Source organism: Heptranchias perlo, chromosome 13, assembly GCF_035084215.1.
Source record: "Heptranchias perlo isolate sHepPer1 chromosome 13, sHepPer1.hap1, whole genome shotgun sequence".
Lineage (NCBI taxonomy): Eukaryota > Metazoa > Chordata > Chondrichthyes > Hexanchiformes > Hexanchidae > Heptranchias > Heptranchias perlo.
The window spans coordinates 52,466,894-52,487,307 of NC_090337.1; the positions used below are offsets into that span (position 1 = coordinate 52,466,894).

The 20,414-nt window shown below is 38.8% G+C and overlaps 1 protein-coding gene across 2 annotated transcripts in view; it reads right to left on the bottom strand.

The window, feature by feature from the left end:
- The window catches only part of pccb (propionyl-CoA carboxylase subunit beta), a 45,707-nt gene that overhangs the window by 22,867 nt on the left and 2,426 nt on the right, over positions 1-20,414 (bottom strand). For both annotated transcript variants that reach the window (XM_067995502.1, XM_067995501.1), the window contains exons 2-7: positions 12,298-12,417; positions 8,700-8,768; positions 7,355-7,411; positions 6,649-6,762; positions 4,787-4,897; positions 3,036-3,144 (exon numbers count right to left, since the gene is read on the bottom strand). In XM_067995502.1, the coding sequence (XP_067851603.1) occupies positions 3,036-3,144; positions 4,787-4,897; positions 6,649-6,762; positions 7,355-7,411; positions 8,700-8,768; positions 12,298-12,417 (580 nt within the window). The remainder of the gene's footprint in view (positions 1-3,035; positions 3,145-4,786; positions 4,898-6,648; positions 6,763-7,354; positions 7,412-8,699; positions 8,769-12,297; positions 12,418-20,414) is intronic.

Genomic DNA, 20,414 nt, shown 5'->3' on the forward strand with positions numbered 1-20,414 from the left:
GTTGGGCATGCGATCTCAATACTCATATTGGGAACCTTTGCGAATGCTGGCACACTCCTGTGGACCCCCATCCTAAGTTCCGAGAAACAATATCAACTACTCAAGTGAAAACAGTGCTATTATTGTAGAAAAAGTTATTAATTTGCAGCAATGTGCTAGTAAGACAACAAAAATAGAAATCAGACGTCCTTATGAAACTTCAGAATCTCCTCACAGACGGCTTAGGATCTCGGAACCCCAGTCTGAAAACCAGCTGATTTTCCCCTCCCGCCTTCCCCGAAATTCAGTGAGAAAGGGTAATTGTAACATTCCTACCACCACCCTGCTGAGATCCCAGGACTTTTGTGATTTGTATAGCTCAATGCCACACAGTCCATATATCAAATCAAAACCAGAATCTAAATCCAGCTGAAATCAAATCTGAATATAGTTTGTTCATGCATGATTTCACTTCTATAGGAGGAACTGTACCCTGCAACATAAAATCATAGAAAGGTTACAGCACAGAAGGAGGCCATTCGGCCCATCGAGTCCACGCCGGTTCTATGCAAGAACAATCCAGCTAGTCCCAACTCCCCCGCCCTATACCCGTAGCCCTGCAAATTTTTTCCTTTCAAGTACTTATCCAATTCCCTTTTGGAAGCCATGATTGAATCTGCCTCCACCACCCCCTTGGACAGTGCATTTCAGATCCTAATCACTCGCTGTGTAAAAAAGTTTTTTCTCATATCACCTTTGGTTCTTTTGCCAATCACCTTAAATCTACGTCCTCTGGTTCTTGACCCTTTCGCCAATGGGAACAGTTTCTCTATCTACTCTGTCTAGACCCTTCATGATTTTGAGTACCTCTATAAAATCTCCTTGCAACCTTCTCTGTTCCAAGAAGAACAACCCCAGCTTCTCCGGTCTATCCACGTAACTGAAGTCCCTCATCCCTGCAATCATTCTAGTAAATCTCTTCTGCATCCTCTCTAAGGCCTTCACATCTTTCCTAAAGTGCGGTGCCCAGAACTGGACAATACTCCAGTTGTGGCCGGACCAGTGTTTTATAAGGGTTCATCATTACTTCCTTGCTTTTGCACTCTATGCCTCTATTTATAAAGCCCAGGATCCCGTATGCTTTTTTAACCGCTTTCTCAACCTGCCCTGCACCTTCAACGATTTGTGTACATATACCCCAGATCTCTCTGTTTCTGTACCCCTTTTACAATTGTGCTCTTTAGTTTATATTGCCTCTCCTCATTCTTCCTACCGAAATGTATCACTTCACATTTACACTGCATTAAATTTCATCTGCCACGTGTCTGCCCATGTCACCAGCCTGTCTATATCCTCTTGATGTCTATCGCTATCCTCCTCACTGTTCACTACACTTCCAAGTTTTGTGTCATCTGCAAAATTGGAAATTGTGCTCTGTACACCCAAGTCCAAGTCATTAATATATATCAAGAAAAGCAGTGGTCCCAGTACTGACCCCTGGGGACCACCACTGTACACCTCCCTCCAGTTCGAAAAACAACCGTTCACTGCTACTCTCTGTTTCCTGTCACTTAGCCAATTCTGTATCCATGCTGCTACTGCCCCCTTTTATTCCATGGGCTGCAATTGTGATGACAAGCCTATTATGCGGTACTTTATCAAACGCCTTTTGAAAGTCCATATACACCACATCAACTGCATTGCCTCATCTACCCTCTCTATTACCTAATCAAAACAAGATTTGCCTTTAACAAATCTGTGCTGGCTTTCCCTAATCAATCCACACTTGTCCAAGTGACTGCTAATTCTGTCCCAGATTATCATTTCTAAAAGTTTCCCCACCACCGAGGTTAAACTGACTGGCCTGTAGTTGCTGGGTTTATCCTTACACCCTTTTTTGAACAAGGGTGTAACATTTGCAATTCTCCAGTCCTCTGGCACCATTCCTGTATCTAAGGATATTTGGAAGATTATGGCCAGTACTCCACAATTTCCACCCTTACTTCCCTCAGTAACCGAGGATGCATCCCATCTGGACCGGGTGACTTACCTACTTTAAGGACAGCTAGCCTTTCCAGTACCTCCTCTATCAATTTTTAGCCCATCCAGTATCTCAACTACGTCTTCCTTTACTGAGATTCTGGCAGCATCTTCTTCCTTAGTAAAGACAGATGCAAAGTGCTCATTTAGTACTTCAGCCATGCCCTCTGCCTCCATGAGTAGATCTCCTTTTTGGTCCTTAATCTGCCCCACCCCTCCTCTTACTACCTGTTTATATGCCTATAGAAGACTTTTGGATTCCCTTTTATGTTGGCCACCAGTCTATTCTCATACTCTCTCTTTGTCCCTCTTATTTCCTTTTTCATTTCCCCTCTAAACTTTCTATATTCAGCCTGGTTCTCACTTGTGTTATCAACCTGACATTTGTCCTACGCCCCTTTTTTCTGCTTCATCTTACACACTATCTCTTTTGTCATCCAGGAAGCTCGGTCTTTAGTTGCCCCTCCCTCGTGGGAATGTACCTAGACTGTACCCAAACCATCTCCTCCTTAAAGGTCGCCCATTGTTCAATTACAGTTTTGCCTGCCAATCTTTGATTCCAATTTACCCGGGCCAGATCTGTTCTCATCCCACTGAAATTGCACCCCCCCCTCCAATTGAGTATTTTTACTTTAGAGTGGTCCATGTCCTTTTCCATAGCTATTCCAAACCTTATGATACTATGATCGCTGTTCCCTAAATGTTCCCCTACTGACACTTGCTCCACTTGGCCCGCCTCGTTCCCCAAAACCAAATCTAGCAATGCCTCCTTCCTCGTTGGGCTGGAAACGTACTGGTCAAGAAAATTCTCCTGAACACACTTCAAAAATTCCTCCCCCTCTTTGCCACTTACATGGGAGAGACTGTGACAACACCAGTACCTGTGTGAAATAAATGGCAACCAAGAATTCAGCATATTTTAGATCCATAATATAGGACTCCCAGTGTCATGTTGACACTTCAGAGTACAGTATACATCCAATAAAAATCTCCTCTGTAAATGAATGCCATCTAACCTGAAACTGCAGTGTGCGTCTTAGCACCACCGAGATCTTCCTGAGTCACATCCTCATTTGTAACAGATTTCACCACATCAGGGCCTGTGATGAACAAGTAAGAGGTATCCTGCAGCATGAAACAAAACCACACCACTGTAATCTAATTAGAGTCAATTCTGATAAAGGGAAAGGCAGCATGAATGTACAGACAGTTTTTAAAACACAGGCTAGTGAATAACAGCGCCTTCTACTCATACAGTGAGATCACATATTTTACTTTATTTAAAAAAAACTTCTGGTTTGGCATCACAAAGCAATCATGGAAGATACAGACTCAAATTGTAAACCAAAAACTCAGCACCACCCATGCAGCAGTAAATGCAGCAAACCCATGTTAACATTTATGTGGAAATCAGCATTGAGTGTCTAGGGAGCAGCATTACAATAACGCAAGTCAGTTGAGTCACGAATAACCTCTGATCCTGCTTTTGCTCTCATTCAAATACTAAGCCATTACTTGAAAGGAGATTTCATTTTTCTCCGCATTTTCACAAAGCACCACTGGTTCACGTACCTCTTCACTTCTCCTGTTTATTTTACCTGACCTCCCGTTTAAATTGGATTCCTGCTGTCTTGTGGATTAATTAGACTATTCAAACATAGTAAAAACATGTACATTACCTAAGATTGTTTGGTATCTTCCAAAACCATTTGTAAACCTTTGAGACTGGGAAAATACAAGTAGTTTATTTATACTAACCTTTCATTCTTTTACTTCATAAAAAAGTTGAGATTGGGGCTGAGGCAATTTTATGTGACCCTTAATTTTCTACTCCTCCAATCTTCGCCCCTTCTCACCTTAAGGCAGTGAGTCATGCTGGGGTACAGCTACATGGGCAGCAGCTTGTAACCTTGCTCAGTGGTAACTATTCTTCATGTGTTAAGGTGGACAGTGTTAAGTCAAGGCTGTGTTCATTAATTTAATTCAGCTCCTTCACCAATATCTTCCTCACAGTCCCAACCTCAACTCTTTTATAAATTGACAATGTGAAAGATGGGTACAAATAAATTATTTGTATTTTGTAAATCTTCGATACCAAAGAAATGGATTTTGAATGGTTTTAGCAAATACAAACAATACTCACTGTATAAAAAAATATTCATCCATCTGAAGACGGGGGAAAAAAATCAACTGAAATACTGAAATTTTCTTCACATTGACTCTCCATTGATTTTTTGTTAAAGTCTTTCTCCTTCTCCTACATTAGTTTCCACCAATTCAAACTTCTTGGACACCTGAGCAGAATCAAGTTTTGCTTTCAAAGGGGATGTGATGGAGGGCTACTTCATTTCAAAAGAACATACTTCACAAAAACTTTCAAATATGCAGATTATTTATTTATCTAAAGCACATTTGTTTCAACAATCCTTCCTTTGAACCAGGTAGCATGTTCTAGCACACACAAGAGAGCCACAGCAGTTTACAGAAAAATAAAATCAGTGACAACCCAGATAACAATTCCCCTTCAGACTGCTGAGCTACAGGCCTGATATAATTATGTGGTTCATTGTTGTGCATAATTAACACAGAAAACAATTTGTTTATCAAATATCCCAAACTGACTTTCTACAATCATCTTGGCAGGCTTAGAAAAAACACTGCAGCAAGGAGTGTGTTGTAGAAATATTTGATATGACTTCTCGGCTACTAAAGGCACAGCAAACTGCAAGGGATTTCTGTAGTTGAATCACCAACTAATGCACATTACCTTCACCATAAATGTAAAGTCTGTTAAGGCCGGTGAATAGACAGCACCACCAGCACAAGGACCCATAATAAGGGAGATCTGCGGAATGACGCCTGAGGTCAGTACGTTTCTCTGTAACATATATTAAAAACACACTCGTTACTATAGGAAACTTGTCCAAAAATAAGCCAAGCCATCTATCCTGTAGGAACATCAATTAAGCATTACGTATCCCACAGCCATCAACACTCTTGGAAAGAATGTTTCACTGCTATAGTTGATAAAATCAGTTTTATCTATCTATAAACTATTATGTTAAATGCACCCACCATGATATAAAAAGTAGTTAATCAGAATTGTTAAAAAATGGTTGCAAATTTTAATGTGACTCACTGTATAAATTGCATAACAAATCAGAAGTGTAGTAATTTCACAGACACCAAAGACAAGAGAGCATGGTGTAGGTCAAAGCTCATCAAAATCAAACCACGATCAAAACATTATTGTACATGGTTGGTTTGCCAGCCTCATCTGTCACTTGGCAGAGGGAAAGAGAACAGTCACAAAGGAAATCCCTTCCTGCATTACTCAAACATGTCTCCTGCACAGGCCAACCAGGGAGCAACACTGACACCAGCCTCCAGAGACAGGATGTGCCATTCCACTCTTTCAATTGTTTTTAAGAGGGGAGGGAAATACAGAGCAACAGGCTAAGATAACAGAATTAAGTACATTTTATTTATATTTTGGAAGTGGTATGCCAGCACACACAGGCATCACTTTTTTGGAGGCAAGACCGCCTTAAAATGCTCTGCACTTCTCACCTGGAGCCTGAAACTGACAAGCACATTCCAATTTGCAAAGTTCCTTGAGCAAACAACAATTAAACTCGATTACATAAGGCTCTGCATTTAATTTTCAACATTTCCTGACTAAACAATTAATTTCTTAATCACCCAAGGCTCTATTTATTTAACAATTAGACTTTGTAGCCTAAAGGGACACAGATCCACATTACTAGCAGAATACATTCTGCATTACAAACACTTCTGTCCTTATGGAACAGTGTATCATCTGACTTGGTGCAAGCAATGCCATGGGGCATCCGCTTGTGTGCAAAATTTCACACCCTCAAATAACTCTGGTAGCAAATTATTCCTTACTATCATATTTGCAAAAAGGTTCTGAAAATATGACAAATGCAGAGATATCAAAGTGGTAGTATTCCCAGTCACATCTCCCTTCCCTATTTGATAAGTTCTAGCCCGGGCCAGTCAGGGTAAATTTGTCTTTTATTCAGAGGAACAAAAATCTAAATCTACCCGGGCCACTGTAGTGGCAGGTGGCAGAGCAGCATTAGCAGAGACCCGCAAGCACATCACCTACTTACCCTTGGCAAGAGACTTCAACTTTAACAAGAAATAAGCAATAGCATTTAAATAGGCTGATCACCATCTTCTCAAGGGCAACTAGGGATGGGCAATAAATGCTGGTCTTGCCAGCAATGCCCACATCCCAAAAATGAATATTTAAAAATTGAGCTCTCAGAATGGGCATTAAAAATGGGTAATCAGCTCTAAATACATGGATGCTATTTGACAATCATTTTTGTATTTACAAGTGATTAAACCGTCAGAACTGCAGGTAAACATACCCTGGATGCATATGCTTTCTGTTGTACATTTAAAATGGTTCAACAAAGTGTATTTTTCAAGGTGGAATAAAAACAAACATCCAGCATCTTAGAAATATAATAAATACGTTACTTATTTTCTTCCCCTCCCCACTCTAAATAAAATATTAAACCAGATTACAAACCCAGAAAAGTACAAGAGTGTGACTTTCCCCATCTTTGATGAATTTTTTCACACTACTAATCTCACCAGGAAAATGTCAGCATAACCAGCCAAGGACTCCACACCTTCCTGAATACGTGCTCCTCCAGAGTCATTCAGTCCTACAACAGGTGCTCCCACCAGCAGAGCCTGGTCCATAATCTAGAAAGTCACGCAGATAACATTTAATAAATCTGTGTGTTTAAAATTTATGGTCAAATATTCCCATCCTCTTGTATTCAGTGGTTATACTAGAGCTATATATTTATTAATGTGGGTACAAAGTAATCTCAGCAGGAGACAATTCCCATGAAAGTTATTTTTTCCTGGTTTACTCCCATATTATATGGGATAGTTTAACTACATCAAGACTTTTAAAAACAAAGTATAGAAATGTGTAGCAGTTATATTAAGCAAGTAGGTGTGGGCTATCTTGGAGAATGGTGGTTGGGAACAAGAAGCAACTGTAAACAGAACAACTAAAGAATGAGGCCTAAAAGATCACATCTGCTATGCCAGCCTTAATTTAACAAGACTGCTATCCTATTAAACCATAAAGCATTAGTATCTTTTGCTTTGATAAGTCTAACTGCTCAGTTTAAAAGATAACTTCTATATTTGTAGCACTTCTTCTCTGCGGTTGAATGCACCTCTCGATCATTGTCTCCACCAACTAGGGTCCACTCAGGCATGATTGAATGGCCTGCCCTCAAACTAAATATCACCTCCAGTCATTTATCTTTTATCCCTTTACCTTGCAGATCTTCTGAGCATGAGCTCCTGACAAACTTCCCCCAAACACGGTAAAATCCTGCCAAAAGAAAGGAAACAAAATCATATTGTGAACAACATGCAATGTGCATCAATTTTGTACAAAAATGTGAAGTTGTTTTACTTTTCACACTGTATAACTAGTAAGTCTGGATACTGCAGCACTTTGACACCACATTTAAAAAGAAAAACTTGCCCTTACACATTAGCTTTAATAACATAGAATATGTTCCAGGGCACTTCATCGGGGGGTGGGGGGGGGGGTGGTCAGACTCTAACAGGGGCAAGGAAGGAGTAGGGATAAATCAGTAAGGCAAAGGGGTTTAAAAAGACAGAATTTATCCATGTGGGGGAAAGTTGGGTATATGTATTTTTAAATAAACAGATCATTGTCCCATTTTTATTTGGTTGCCAATCTATCATCTTCACTAAAAGCTGGCATTAGAAAAATTTCCCTAGTGGATTAACTGGTCAGTTTTCAAAATACTTCAGTAAAAATGTACATTTCTGTAATTTCTCATATATCCTCTACCCTTACTCTAACATTACCTTATGCATTACTTGGGAACTTAATGAATTGTCAGAATTTAAAAAATTTATTTTGAATCTCCAAGGCCCAGGATGTCAAAAAGGTCAAAGCTTTGTGATCATTCAGATCCAGGTTGCAGAAATTAATCTAAGTTACTGGAAGAATATTTAAATCTTAACACTAAGCCACGGAATGTATTCAATATCTCAATACAAAAGAAATTAAGTCAGACAAAAAGGAGACTAGTAAGTTCATGCTCACAATGACCTCCAGAAAGAAGCTAGACACTTTTGCTGACCCTTCCAATCGCGAAATAAATGGCAACAGTGAGATTATTCATTTTAGGTCTTCTCATTGTCATTCTTCAAATGAAGTTGCTTTGAGATTTAAAGCAAAGCCTTGCGGAGGTTCTTCATCCTGTACTATGCAATGCTATACAGGAGTGCAATGTGGCAACAATTCTCATTTCTTCTTGACCCCCAGATACATTATTGTGAAGAAAAGCGACCCAGGAGAAATCCAATATCTTATTGCCAAGAAAATGAGGGCGGAGAAATAACTGGAGCCAACTGGCTGCCCTGGGGCAATCAGTTTTGGTCACAGCCCGCCAGCACAATGCAAATAAGGCCCAGTCCTCAAAATGGACCAGGCCTCCTGGTAGGACCATTGGCCATCTGCCCGTATACCGCAATGGGGAAAAATCCACCCCCCAGGGTTTTGGCCCATAAGGGAGTAGTACTTCCAGTAACTCTTAATTCCTTCAAGAAGAGAACCTTCAAATTAAAACAAATCTTATTACCTGGCTGAAGACATAAACGAGTCGCCCATTAATTCGGCCCTGACCCGTCACCACGCTATCACCAGGAAACTAAGAAAAGGTGCAAAAGAAAACAAGAAACTAAAACACTGAAGTAACATTCAAAATATAGTCATAATAGGCATAGTGAAGTTAGGTGTTTGTCAACCAAACTATCTTGTAAAGGGCCACAAGAGTTTAGGGCTGAGATAGCACCCACCCAGATTCTTCAATCCTCCAGATCCCATTTCAGGAGCTGATTGAACATGGTAAAGAAAAATAAAATAATAAAAACAATTACACATTACAAAAAGCTTTTGCAGAGTGATAGATATGTTAATTATTATGCACTATACTACATTTTTGTGCTCATCAAGGTGAGGGGTGTCATTGCTGTGAATGGAAAGCGTTTTCTATATGCACACCATACATCAGCATCAAGCACTTCCATTTCAGGAAAAGGACTGTCGGATGCAGAAATAAAGTTCTTTTCTACTTTACTCCAACAACGTGCCATAAGCCCATCATCAGAAGAGTATCCCCTCTCTTTCTCAATGTCATTTTATTTTTAATTTCTCATGCCAGCCATACGTTTCAGTGTTAATTTTCTCTCAGAGAGGGCAGTATATTAACTCCCTATAAACTTCCCCCACCACTTTTTTGGAATAAGTTCAGGTCTTCATTCAGCGGTATTGACAATTGCGAAAGCTCTTATCAACTCCCTGAAGATGTATTTCAATCAATCCTGACATATTTGGTTTAGGTGAGATAACTGCATTTTAAAATTGCCTACATTTACACTGAACAAAGGCTGTGAATATCCTATTTTATCATACTTTAATGGGTATCTCAACTTATATTAATGCATTCAGCCAGTAACAAAAGTTCGATTTTTAAAAAGGTAGTCTAGTATTAAGTTATAATTTTAAACCTAAACTTTTAAAAATATGCAAAAGAGCAGTCTCTACTTACTAGTATGCAAGGAGAACCCTCACTGAAACTTTTACATAATGACTGCTTTGAGTTAGAATGTTTAGATGTAATAATTAAAATTAGTCGGGTGTATTGGGTATTTTCTTTTATTAAGAATGGTCAAAAAATTCCTCCATAATTACCCAGAATGCATGACATCTCAGAAGACAAGATATCATTATACAAGTTTTAAAAAATACTAATTAGAGAAAGGATGGGGCTTTTAATTAAATGTTAAGTTTATCACAGTATCGCACATTGCTCTTGGCTCCCTCTCCAAAAGATAAACCTATAAACTAACCCTTGGTAGAATATGATTTTTGTATAGCTCCAAAATGCAGCTTTATAGAAAAGGGCTGACGAATTATTCAGTTCTTGCAGTTTTCATTGTTTTACTGTCAGTTATTGGTGGTAAAGGAAATCAATGTAAATGTGATGAGCATCTGAAGTACCAGATTCTCCCATGCAGAAAGTAGAGCCATTCTGCTCCCAAATACTGCTTTGCATCAACAGCATTTCCTGTACCTCTATGAAGCAGTGATGGCTTAAAACTCCAAAACTGACAGTAATTTTATTAAAGAAAAAAAACACTAACACAGAGCAGAGATTCTGTTCTAATTCTGTATTTTTACATGCTCACTTCTTTTTCGGTTCCTTATTCCTGCAATTATTTACAATTATATACTGCCTTTAACATCTCAAGATCCATAACAAAGGTAAAAAAAAAAAAGACATTGGCAGTAGCAGTAGAAGACTGGCGACATTACCAAAGGCATGGTTGAAGAGATAGATTTGGAATAAGGTGAAGTGAGTAGTGCATTGGATTACATACCGTTCTTACACCTCTGGGACTCGGGTTCAAATTGAGCTTAAACTAATGGGACTAAAATCTCCTCCGTCGGCTGGCTATAAAATTCCTCAGTGAAATAAGTTGGAGCAGTATCAATCCAGTTCCTTGTGGGCAAATGTATAACAGTGCTCCTAATTTGGCACTATTTAGCATGCAGGATACAAGTATAGCACAGGGTGCTCTTCTTAAGTTGAGACTGAAATGCATTGATGAACAGAGTAACAGGAGCTTCATTCTGTACCCCACTCGACATCCTCAACTGTAACGAGCACAAATTTAACAAAAAAAGTTTTAAAAAATACTTGAAACCAATTTCAAACAAGATCTAAGTGGGGTCTGTTACATTATAGGTGATCAAAATTAAGAACCATAGCCACCCTTCAAACCCTGCTCTGAATCCTAAAGAACATATTACAAAAAATGAGTCGATGATGAATGGGCCAAACATTGCATTTTTAACATACAAATTTGGAATTTACAATGCAGAATATGTACAATGGATTTTAGTTCCATTGCCTATTTCTTTAAATAGAAACAAAATAAGATTTATCCTGTACTTAAAAACTTTTACAAGACATTCAAAATGATTTTTACAAAGAACTTTTTAATCCTAAAGCTGGTTTCCAAGGCCACAGTTTAAAAATAAAAAATAAGCAAAATAAATTCACTATTTTTTTATATTAATTTTCTATCAGGATTGCTTACAATTGGGTGACTTGCTACACCACTTCAGAAAACCTTATGGGTTAATCACAGTGTGGAATTGGAGTTATACGAGAGGCTAGATCAGGTAAGATTGCCAGGTTCCCTTCCCTGAGGACCTTCATGACTAGTTGGGTTTTAATGACAACCAAGCAACTTTCACAGACTTCATTTTACTGCTGCCAGTCCAAAAATAACCAGATTTACTGAATTTGATTTGAAAGCATGACTTCTGGGTTGCTTCTCCAGTAAGATGACTACTACACTACCAATGTACACACTCATTGTTCAATGTTCAAATACACACAGAAATTTCCACAACAAAGAAAGACACACACCATCTTTAATGTGATCAGATTGCTGGGATTTAATTTCCTTCCAAGTGCATTCCACAAAGTGACAGACTGAAGAGGCTTTCTAGAGCATGCCTGCTAAAGCACAACACCATTTACTGCAAGTTGCAGCTATAGGGCACAGAAAGGATCGCTCCCTATTTATTAGCCAAAGAGACATTTTAGTGCAGGACTGTTTCAGCACTTTATTCATGTGCAGTTCCCTCCTGTTCTCCAAGAGGTAACAAATGGAATTCTGAAAATAAAGTCATAATCAATAAGTTTAACAACTTAAAAGGGGAATGAAAGGCTTGGGGTTGGGGGGGGGGGGGGGGAGGTACTTTTTGTTCAAAGTATTCAATTTTTTAGAGAAGAAAATTATATTCGTACCATGAATTTGATTTTAGTTTTTAAAGCATCAATTTTTCTGATGCCATGGAGGCAAGACTCTAAAAAAATCTACATCTTCAGGCAGTAGCTTGGTTTCCTGGGGCCAGGCAACTCCTGGACAACTTTCAAGCCAGTTTGAAGTTACAGCCACTGCCTCTCTGGAACAAAATCTGTAACTGACATCACCTGAGTGGCCAGGTAGGGAAGGGGATGCTACTCAATGTTGGCAAGAAAACAGATGTTTTTAGAACCAAAATTTATGGCAGGACTGTTGTTTCTCCTAAAGAAAAAAGGGCAGGTCTTATACTCCTAGACAGAAAAAAGGCCATGCCATGGCCACACACCCCGACGTTACCTTATTGTCTTCTGTGTCCATATCAAAATCCGAACATCTATGTTCCACAAACTTGTCATATTCTACAAAGGAATCAGGATCCAGGAGCAGCTGGACACGTTCCCTGGCAGTCAGCTTTCCCTAGGTAGATAAAACCATAAATATCAATAACAGTCATTTGTATAGATTAATTAAAGACACAACTCTTTCCAGGAATACAAAAAAGGGAAAGGGGGAAAAGGAAACAAAGAACTACTGTATCCAATGTACTTTTACAAGAGCAACTAAAAGTTACATATGTGTTTGCTGTATATATAGAAACTACAAAGAATTTGGCACGTCTTAAGATCCACTTTGAAGCCTTTTTAATAGTAATATTTTTGCGACACTCCCTAAACAGAAAAGAAAGGTGCAGTTTACCTCCTTATCCTCAGGTACTACTGGCAACTAGATGTCACTCCTGAAGCCCTTCTTCCACAGAAGTTTCATGAACTATTGTAATCTTCATGTATTCCTAAAACCCTATGCAATTCCCCAACTAATTTAATTAGACAGTTGAACATTAAAACTTACAGAAGCACCAGTATGTTTTGTGAATATAGGCCTTGGATAACAATACAAGCATGCAGTACAACAACAACAACTTGCATTCATATAGTGCCTTTAACGCAGAAGAGCATCCCAAGGCACTTCTAAGGCTTCATCAGACAAAAATGCATGCCAAGACAAAGAAGGAGATACAAGGCGGGATGACCAAAAGCTTGGTAAAGAGGCAGGTTTTGAGGGCCTTAAAGTGGGAGGTAGAAAGATGGAGGGATATAGGGAGGGAATGCCAGAGCTTGGGGCCTGAACGGCACACGGGGTGTATGTGTGCATCTGTGTGTGCGTGGAGAAGGGATGCACAAAATGTCAGTCACAGAAACAGTGAGGATATGTAACTAACCAGTACAGAAATTGTGCAGAGAACCCTCATGGGAAGCCAATTGCCCAGTTTTGTGGTGAAGATTGGACAAGCCTGCTCCTCCCTGTGACACATTTAGGTAACTGTGGTATGTAAGGGAAACAAATATATTTCTTTATCTATATGCAGTGGGCAAGGAAAAGCTATTTATTTTCATTCCAGAAACACTTACTTCACTGTCTCTCAGCACATTTCTCACAAACCTATTTCTAAATCTTTTTAGAGACCGTGTGCATCCCCTCCTCCTCTTCTTAACAATGTAACTTTCAACTCACCATAAACCTGCATATGTTATTTATTTATTTACTAGATGATCTTCCATCAACAGGTTTACCATAAAAAAATCTTGTGTCTGAAGCATCATTGTGATGTTTAAGAGATAACTTGGAGTTGTGTTTAACCTGGCCTGTCCCTTTAAGGCAACTTTTCAGGTGCTGACTGTGGGGAAGTGATCTAAACAGGCACTTCCTGAGATCAACTAGAGGCTGATTTCTTAGGGACAGTTCTGTAGATTGGTAGCTACTTGTAAATCAGCAGGAAATTGCTGGCTTTCTTTTCTCATATATAATTTTGACTTCATACTTCAGTTGTTACACCTTGTTAAAGGTGTAAAAAACAGGAGGAAAAAAAAACTCAACTTTAGCAACTAAACATCACAACTGTGCTCCAGACCCCAAATTATTCATAAGCAACGCCACAAGAGATCCATTAGTTAAAATAAAAGATGGTTTCTTGACCTTAAAGTGCTCCCGGGGAAAGGCAAGTACCTGAAGCAAACTGGTAATGAAGGTGGCTTTGTGGCAGAATGCATATCACCCCTCTGTACCAAAAAAGGAAAAAGATGACTATCACAGCAAAGTGGATGTGGTGTGGTTTGAGAAAAGTTGCGCAAACCAGTTCAGTAATAGTAATCTATAAACATGCCTCATTACTCAAAATAACCGAGGCAAAATAAAAAGTGGTGCTAAAAATACACAAAGGTTAAGGTCTCAAAAAAAAAGTTTGTATTGCTGACAAACTGATGGCTGAGTTCCAGAAATTTGTTCAGCTACAAACATTTGATAAGAGTGACAACAGCATGGATGCATTAGCCCACATGGCTATTCATACAGTTTTGCACCTTTTCCCTTTGTACCTTTTACCACTGTCCATTTAATCCAATTGACCTGGGATACAGCCAAATCAGTTGTAACGTCAAGATTCTTGACACTTACATCGTCAAGAGTTCACTACCATAGTATTCTAAGCTTCTAACTCAGTTAGGTTAGATGTATCATCCCAATTGGAAATCAGTTTAGGAAGTTTGATGTTCTTATAAATATTTTCAATGCAACCACTTCCATAGAATCTGGTTGGAATGACTAGAAGAGTTCTGACCTGCTTTGTCTTGAAAGTGCTAACTCGAGAGTTCATTCATCACTTGCTAAGCTATGGTTGTGTTTATTAGACCATGGTAAATCTGTAGCTTGTCCCTTGGCACTCCACTACAAGCTCTCCAAGACTCTGTGCTCCCAGAAAAGGTTAGGTAAAATTTGCAAAGACATTTACTACCTTTGTTACAATTGTCTCCAGATATTAAAAAAAAATCCCTGACCATAAAACATGCATTGGAGTGGAGTCCAATCTCAATCAAATGGACCTCGATAGAGTGTTAGAAAAAGAAATTATGAAAATTTTCACCACTGGGTTAAAAAAAAGTCAAATACATCTGGCTGTATTTAATTTCAGCCCATGACATACATGAGTGCTCAAAATAATGAGCATAGTACACACTGTATTTTTAAAACAGAAAACAAAAGACACAAGGACAACAAAGCAACACATAAAAGGAGATAAGGACCACACACACAAGGACAAGCGATACTGTGAGGACACAAAGTCAATGTAAGAACATATGGTAAAACAAGGACATTAAGAGTATCATGAACCGAAAGGTTGGGCTGATAAGTGGCAAATAACATTTGCGCCAGACAAGTGCCAGGCAATGACCATCTCCAACAAGAGAGTGTCTAACCACCTCCCCTTGACATTCATCGGCATTACCATTGCCGAATCCCCCACCATCAACATCCTGGGGGTCACCATTGACTCGAAACTTAACTGGACCAGCCATATAAATACTGTGGCTACTACAGCAGGTCAGAGGCTTGGTATTCTGTGGTGAGTGACTCACCTCCTGACTCCCCAAAGCCTTTCCACCATTTACAAGGCACAAGTCAGGAGTGTGATGGAATATTCTCCACTTGCCTGGATGAGCGCAGCTCCAACAACACTCACACTCAAGAAGCTCAACACCATCCAGAACAAAGCAGCCCGCTTGACTGGCACCCCATCCACCACCCTAAACATTCGCTCCCTTCACCACCGGCGCACAGTAGTTGCAGTGTGTACCATCCACAGGATGCACTGCAGCAACTCGCCAAGGCTTCTTCGACAGCACCTCCCAAACCCACTACCACCTAGAAGGACAAGGGCAGCAGGCACATGGGAACAACACCACCTGCACGTTTCCCCTCCAAGTCACACACCATCCTGATTTGGAAATATATCACCGTTCCTTCATCGTTGTTGGGTCAAAATCCTGGAACTCCTTACCTAACAGCACTGTGGGAGAACCTTCACCACACAGACTGCAGTGGTTCAAGAAGGCGGCTCACCACCACCTTCTCAAGGGCAATTAGGGATGGGCAATAAATGCTGGTCTTGTCAGCGATGCTCACATCCCATGAACGAATAAAAAAAAACGAAAGAGAAAAAAATTTATGTGGGGAATTTTAAAAAGATGTTTATCTGAATCAGATTAGCTCAGGAGGTATGGAAATTTAAAGTGCTTTGTAAAATAAAACAACCGACAGCAAGTGATTACATCAGCCAAGTGTCAGGAAGACACCACACTTGGATTTCCAGTTGCTGGTGCATATGGCGTGCATCACTTTGTACGCTGCGGATTTCAGAAAAATATTTTGCCAAATCGTAAATGAAACTGGACTGTTCAAGTGGAAGATGCAATTAGGAGCTTAAAAGACCATCCCTTACAGAAAACTAAATTTATAAACAATGCAAGAAACAGACCAACGGTACACAATATCAGTGTACTTGTGCACTCCACCATGGAACAGTGGGACAATGGTTAACCCCCGAGGTCTTCATACAGCAAGATATTGATCTTATATTTTTGATTGTAATACGTTTTTGTATACACTTATGTAAGCGTAACATACAAGATCATACACAAAGAGAATATAAGGAAGTACTGCACAAAAAATACCTGCTTAATATTTGTTCATTTTCAACTGCAGTCCTGTTTCTGCACTGACTGTCTACAGCTTACATATGTTATTTTGATTATCTACCTCTTTCGTCATTTTAAAGACCTGAATCTTGTGTGTCTCTATTTCTTCCCCTCCTTTTCTCAAAAAAAGTGACAAGAATCTCATATTAGTTAAAGTTTTTACAGGAACAGCAGTATTCAGCCCATCAAACCAGCTCCACTATTTTGTTAGCCATGGCAACTCCATCTCTTAAATTCTAATTTCATACCTTCTGGCATGAGCCTTGGCTCAGTGGCAGGAATCACAGTTCTGAGTCCAAAGATTGTGAGTTCAAGCCCACTCCATAGACCGGAGCACATAATCTAGGCTTACACATCAGTACAGTACTAAGTAAGTGCTGCACTGTCACACACCTAGATTCCTAAAATACCTTTGTTCTTCTACATCCTTTAGTGTTTTTAAATAGCAACCAAATCGAAACTTGAATTGTGGAATAGTTCCAGTGACATCACAGTGCGGTATGATCTCAATTGTACATTATCACCATGAAATACATAAACTATCTACTGGAAATTTGAGGTGTGCAATAAACAATATAGCCCTTTATCACTCCCCCATAAACTTATTTTTATTAGCACACCATTGCTAGTCATCTTATTTATTTCTATTACTGTAAATTTGAGAAGTGAACAGAAAAAGGCCATTCAACCTAACAATCAGGAACAGGAAAAGACCAGTCGATCCATTAAGCCTATCCTTTTTTCACTAATTCAATGCAATCTACCCACTCTCTCACCATATTCTTCAAAATCTCCTTCTCCAGAAAAATATCTAATTCCCTCTTAAAACTATTTAAGCTATCCACTTAAAATGTCATATGCGTTTCCCCACTTCTCAACAGGAACTTCTTTCTTCTTTGGCCACCTAAAAATTTAAACAATTTTGTAATTTCTACAAGGAAGCATCAGCGCAAAGGTGGTACAAACCTGACCAGCAGCAGCATACAAACTCTCTCCTAGGAGCACACAAATACACAGCATTGGAAAGAAAGATAGGAGGGAAGAATCACTAAACATACATACCCAAGTGGAAAAAGTGTTACTGGATGATAATAAAAGCAATATGTACATTATGAAACACTTGACATTCCTCCCATACTATTTGTTACAGTACTAGATTCAAACATCAAAGTAAAGATGGTCTGGTTGGATACATTGAAGGCAGAGGGTGCTGAGTAAACAGCAACAACTTCAAAACTGTTGGAATGTAAATTACATAAGAATTGTAATGTTAGTGTTTGCAAAATGGTCTACTGAATTGTTAAGCACCCAACTGAGTATTAAGAAATATTCTCTATTCGTTAAGTATTCATTATTCAGGCATAAAAATTCTTTAAAATGGGTCCAGAGAGGAAATACAAGGTGCTACAAATCTGACAGAAGATTAGACAATGATTATACTATATATAAAAAACTATTTTTAAATAAGGTTATTTATTGTTACTGATAAAAAATGTACTATTGTATGTTAGTGATTCACAGGCTAAAGAACACAGGGCTGTAAAACAATGCACAAACTCAATTGTTTAACCCTCAAAAAGTACCACACACTCACCCAAGGTTTACTTGTCCAAGCATTGGTAAGCTGCCAAGTCTAGGCTTTCCATTAGCTAGGAAACTACACTTTAAAGTTGATTTTCAGCCAATTACACCCTTTTTATTAAAAAAAAAGTTGCTCCCATCTCCAAAAGCGACAGAAAGGCAAACAATCTAAAGATATGCAAATTATTTTGAAATAAAAAGTAAAAAAGGGTTTGAATAAGTAGAAAGTATTATAATTACTTTAAAAAAGAGAATGGAAGAAATAAGATCTTTTTTTAAATTAAATTGTTTTTGGTGTTTGATTTAATAATTTAGTGTTAATATTATAGTAATGCTATTCCTGATGTTTGTAGCTTTAATACTGTAATATAATGTTAATTTCAGCAAAGTGAACTGAGAACTTACATAACCAATCAACACAGAGATAGTTTTTCTGAACCTACCAGTACACTGAGGGTAATAGTCTCAATAAAATGTATACTACTGTAATAGTCATTAAACTGCAGCACTGTGAAATATCACAACTTGAAAGCAATCTATATACTGTTATAATTTCAAGGATCAGCAGCATTGCTTTTAGATTTCAAACATCACTATAGTATCATGAAAATTTGTAGCATGCCTTTTCTCCTGCTTAACTGAAGTTTGAAGCAGCGATAGACGTAACAACAGTATGAACAAGGTTGTGTTTAAACTTTGTTCAAATTTACTGTCTTGTTTTAATTTCACATAAACCCTTTTACAGCTGTCAAACAAAGAAAATTTGAGAGCAGGAAACAGTGTAGAGGGATCACTATTAATAAAGTGAGATCATCCAAATGTTGTTTTACTAACTATGGGTACAGTAGTGCAGTCATTGTGTTACTGGACTGGTAATCCAGAAAATGCAAGTTTAAATCCCACCATGGCGGTGTAAAAATTTGAATTCACTTTTAAAAAAAAAATCTAAGCATTTTTGATTGCATTCCATAAGGTTGCATTCCTGTTACATCATAAGAAAAATTAAAAGATGAGAAAATGCCATTTGGCTCATCAAAACTTCTCTCTCTGGTACCCTAACTCTCCCACCTTAGCATTGAACTACATATTGAATATTCCTAATGTTCTTCTCTCTACCTGCTTGGCACATTATTCCAAATATTTATAAACGTTCAAGTGCTCCAGATTTATAATCACAATTTCATTAATCTTTAAAAATTGGGTTACAATTCCTACAGGTACCAGAAAACAGGCAATGTTTACAATTGTTCTTCAATATTTTCCAAATATATCCTCCCAAAAACTTGTTTACCTTAATATCTCTTACAATTTGTTTTCAAATTCTCATTTTTCACTTCAGTTTGCACTGTAAGTCATTCAGTTCCTCCTCGCTCACATGCTTTAAATAGCAAATGACTTGCCATCGAGTATAAGAACATAAGAAGTAGGAGCATGGGTAGGCCATACGGCCCCTCGAGCCTGCTCTGCCATTCAATCAGATCATTGCTGATCTTCGACCTTAACTCCACTTTCCTACCCAATCCTCATATCCCTTGGTTCCCCTAGAGTCCAAAAATCTATCCATGTCAGCCTTGAATATATTCAATGATTCAGCATGCACAGCCCTCTGGGGTAGAGAATTCCAAAGATTTACAACCCTCTGCGTGAAGAAATTCCTCCTCATCTCAGTCTTGAATGGCCGACCCCGTATCCTGTAATTATGCCCCCTAGTTCCAGACTCTCTAGCCAGGGGAAACAATCTCTCATCTAACCTGTCAAGCCCCCTGATAATCTTATATGTTTCAATGAGATCACCTCTCATTCTTCTAAACTCCAGAGAGCATAGCCCATTCTACTCAACCTCTCTTCATAGGACAACCCTCTCGTCCCAGGAATTAATCTAGTGAACTTTTGTTGCTCCGCCTCTAAGGCAAGTATAGCCTTCCTTAGATAAGGAGACCAAAACTGTACACAGTACTCCATGTGTGGTCTCACCAAAGCCCTGTACAATTGCAGCAAGACATCCTCACTCTCATACTCCAATCCACTTGCAATAAAGGCCAACATACCATTTGCCTTCCTAACTGCTTGCTGTACCTGCATGTTAAATTTCTGTATTTCGTGTACAAGGACACCCAAGTCTTTCTTGACACCAATATTTAATAGTTTCTCACCATTTAAAAAATATTCTATTTGTCTATTCTTCCTACTAAAGTGAATAACCTCACATTATACTCCATCTGCCACCTTCTTGCCCACTCAACCTGTCTATATTCCCTTTGCAGACTCTGTGTCCTCCTCACAGCTTACTTTCCCACCTAGCTT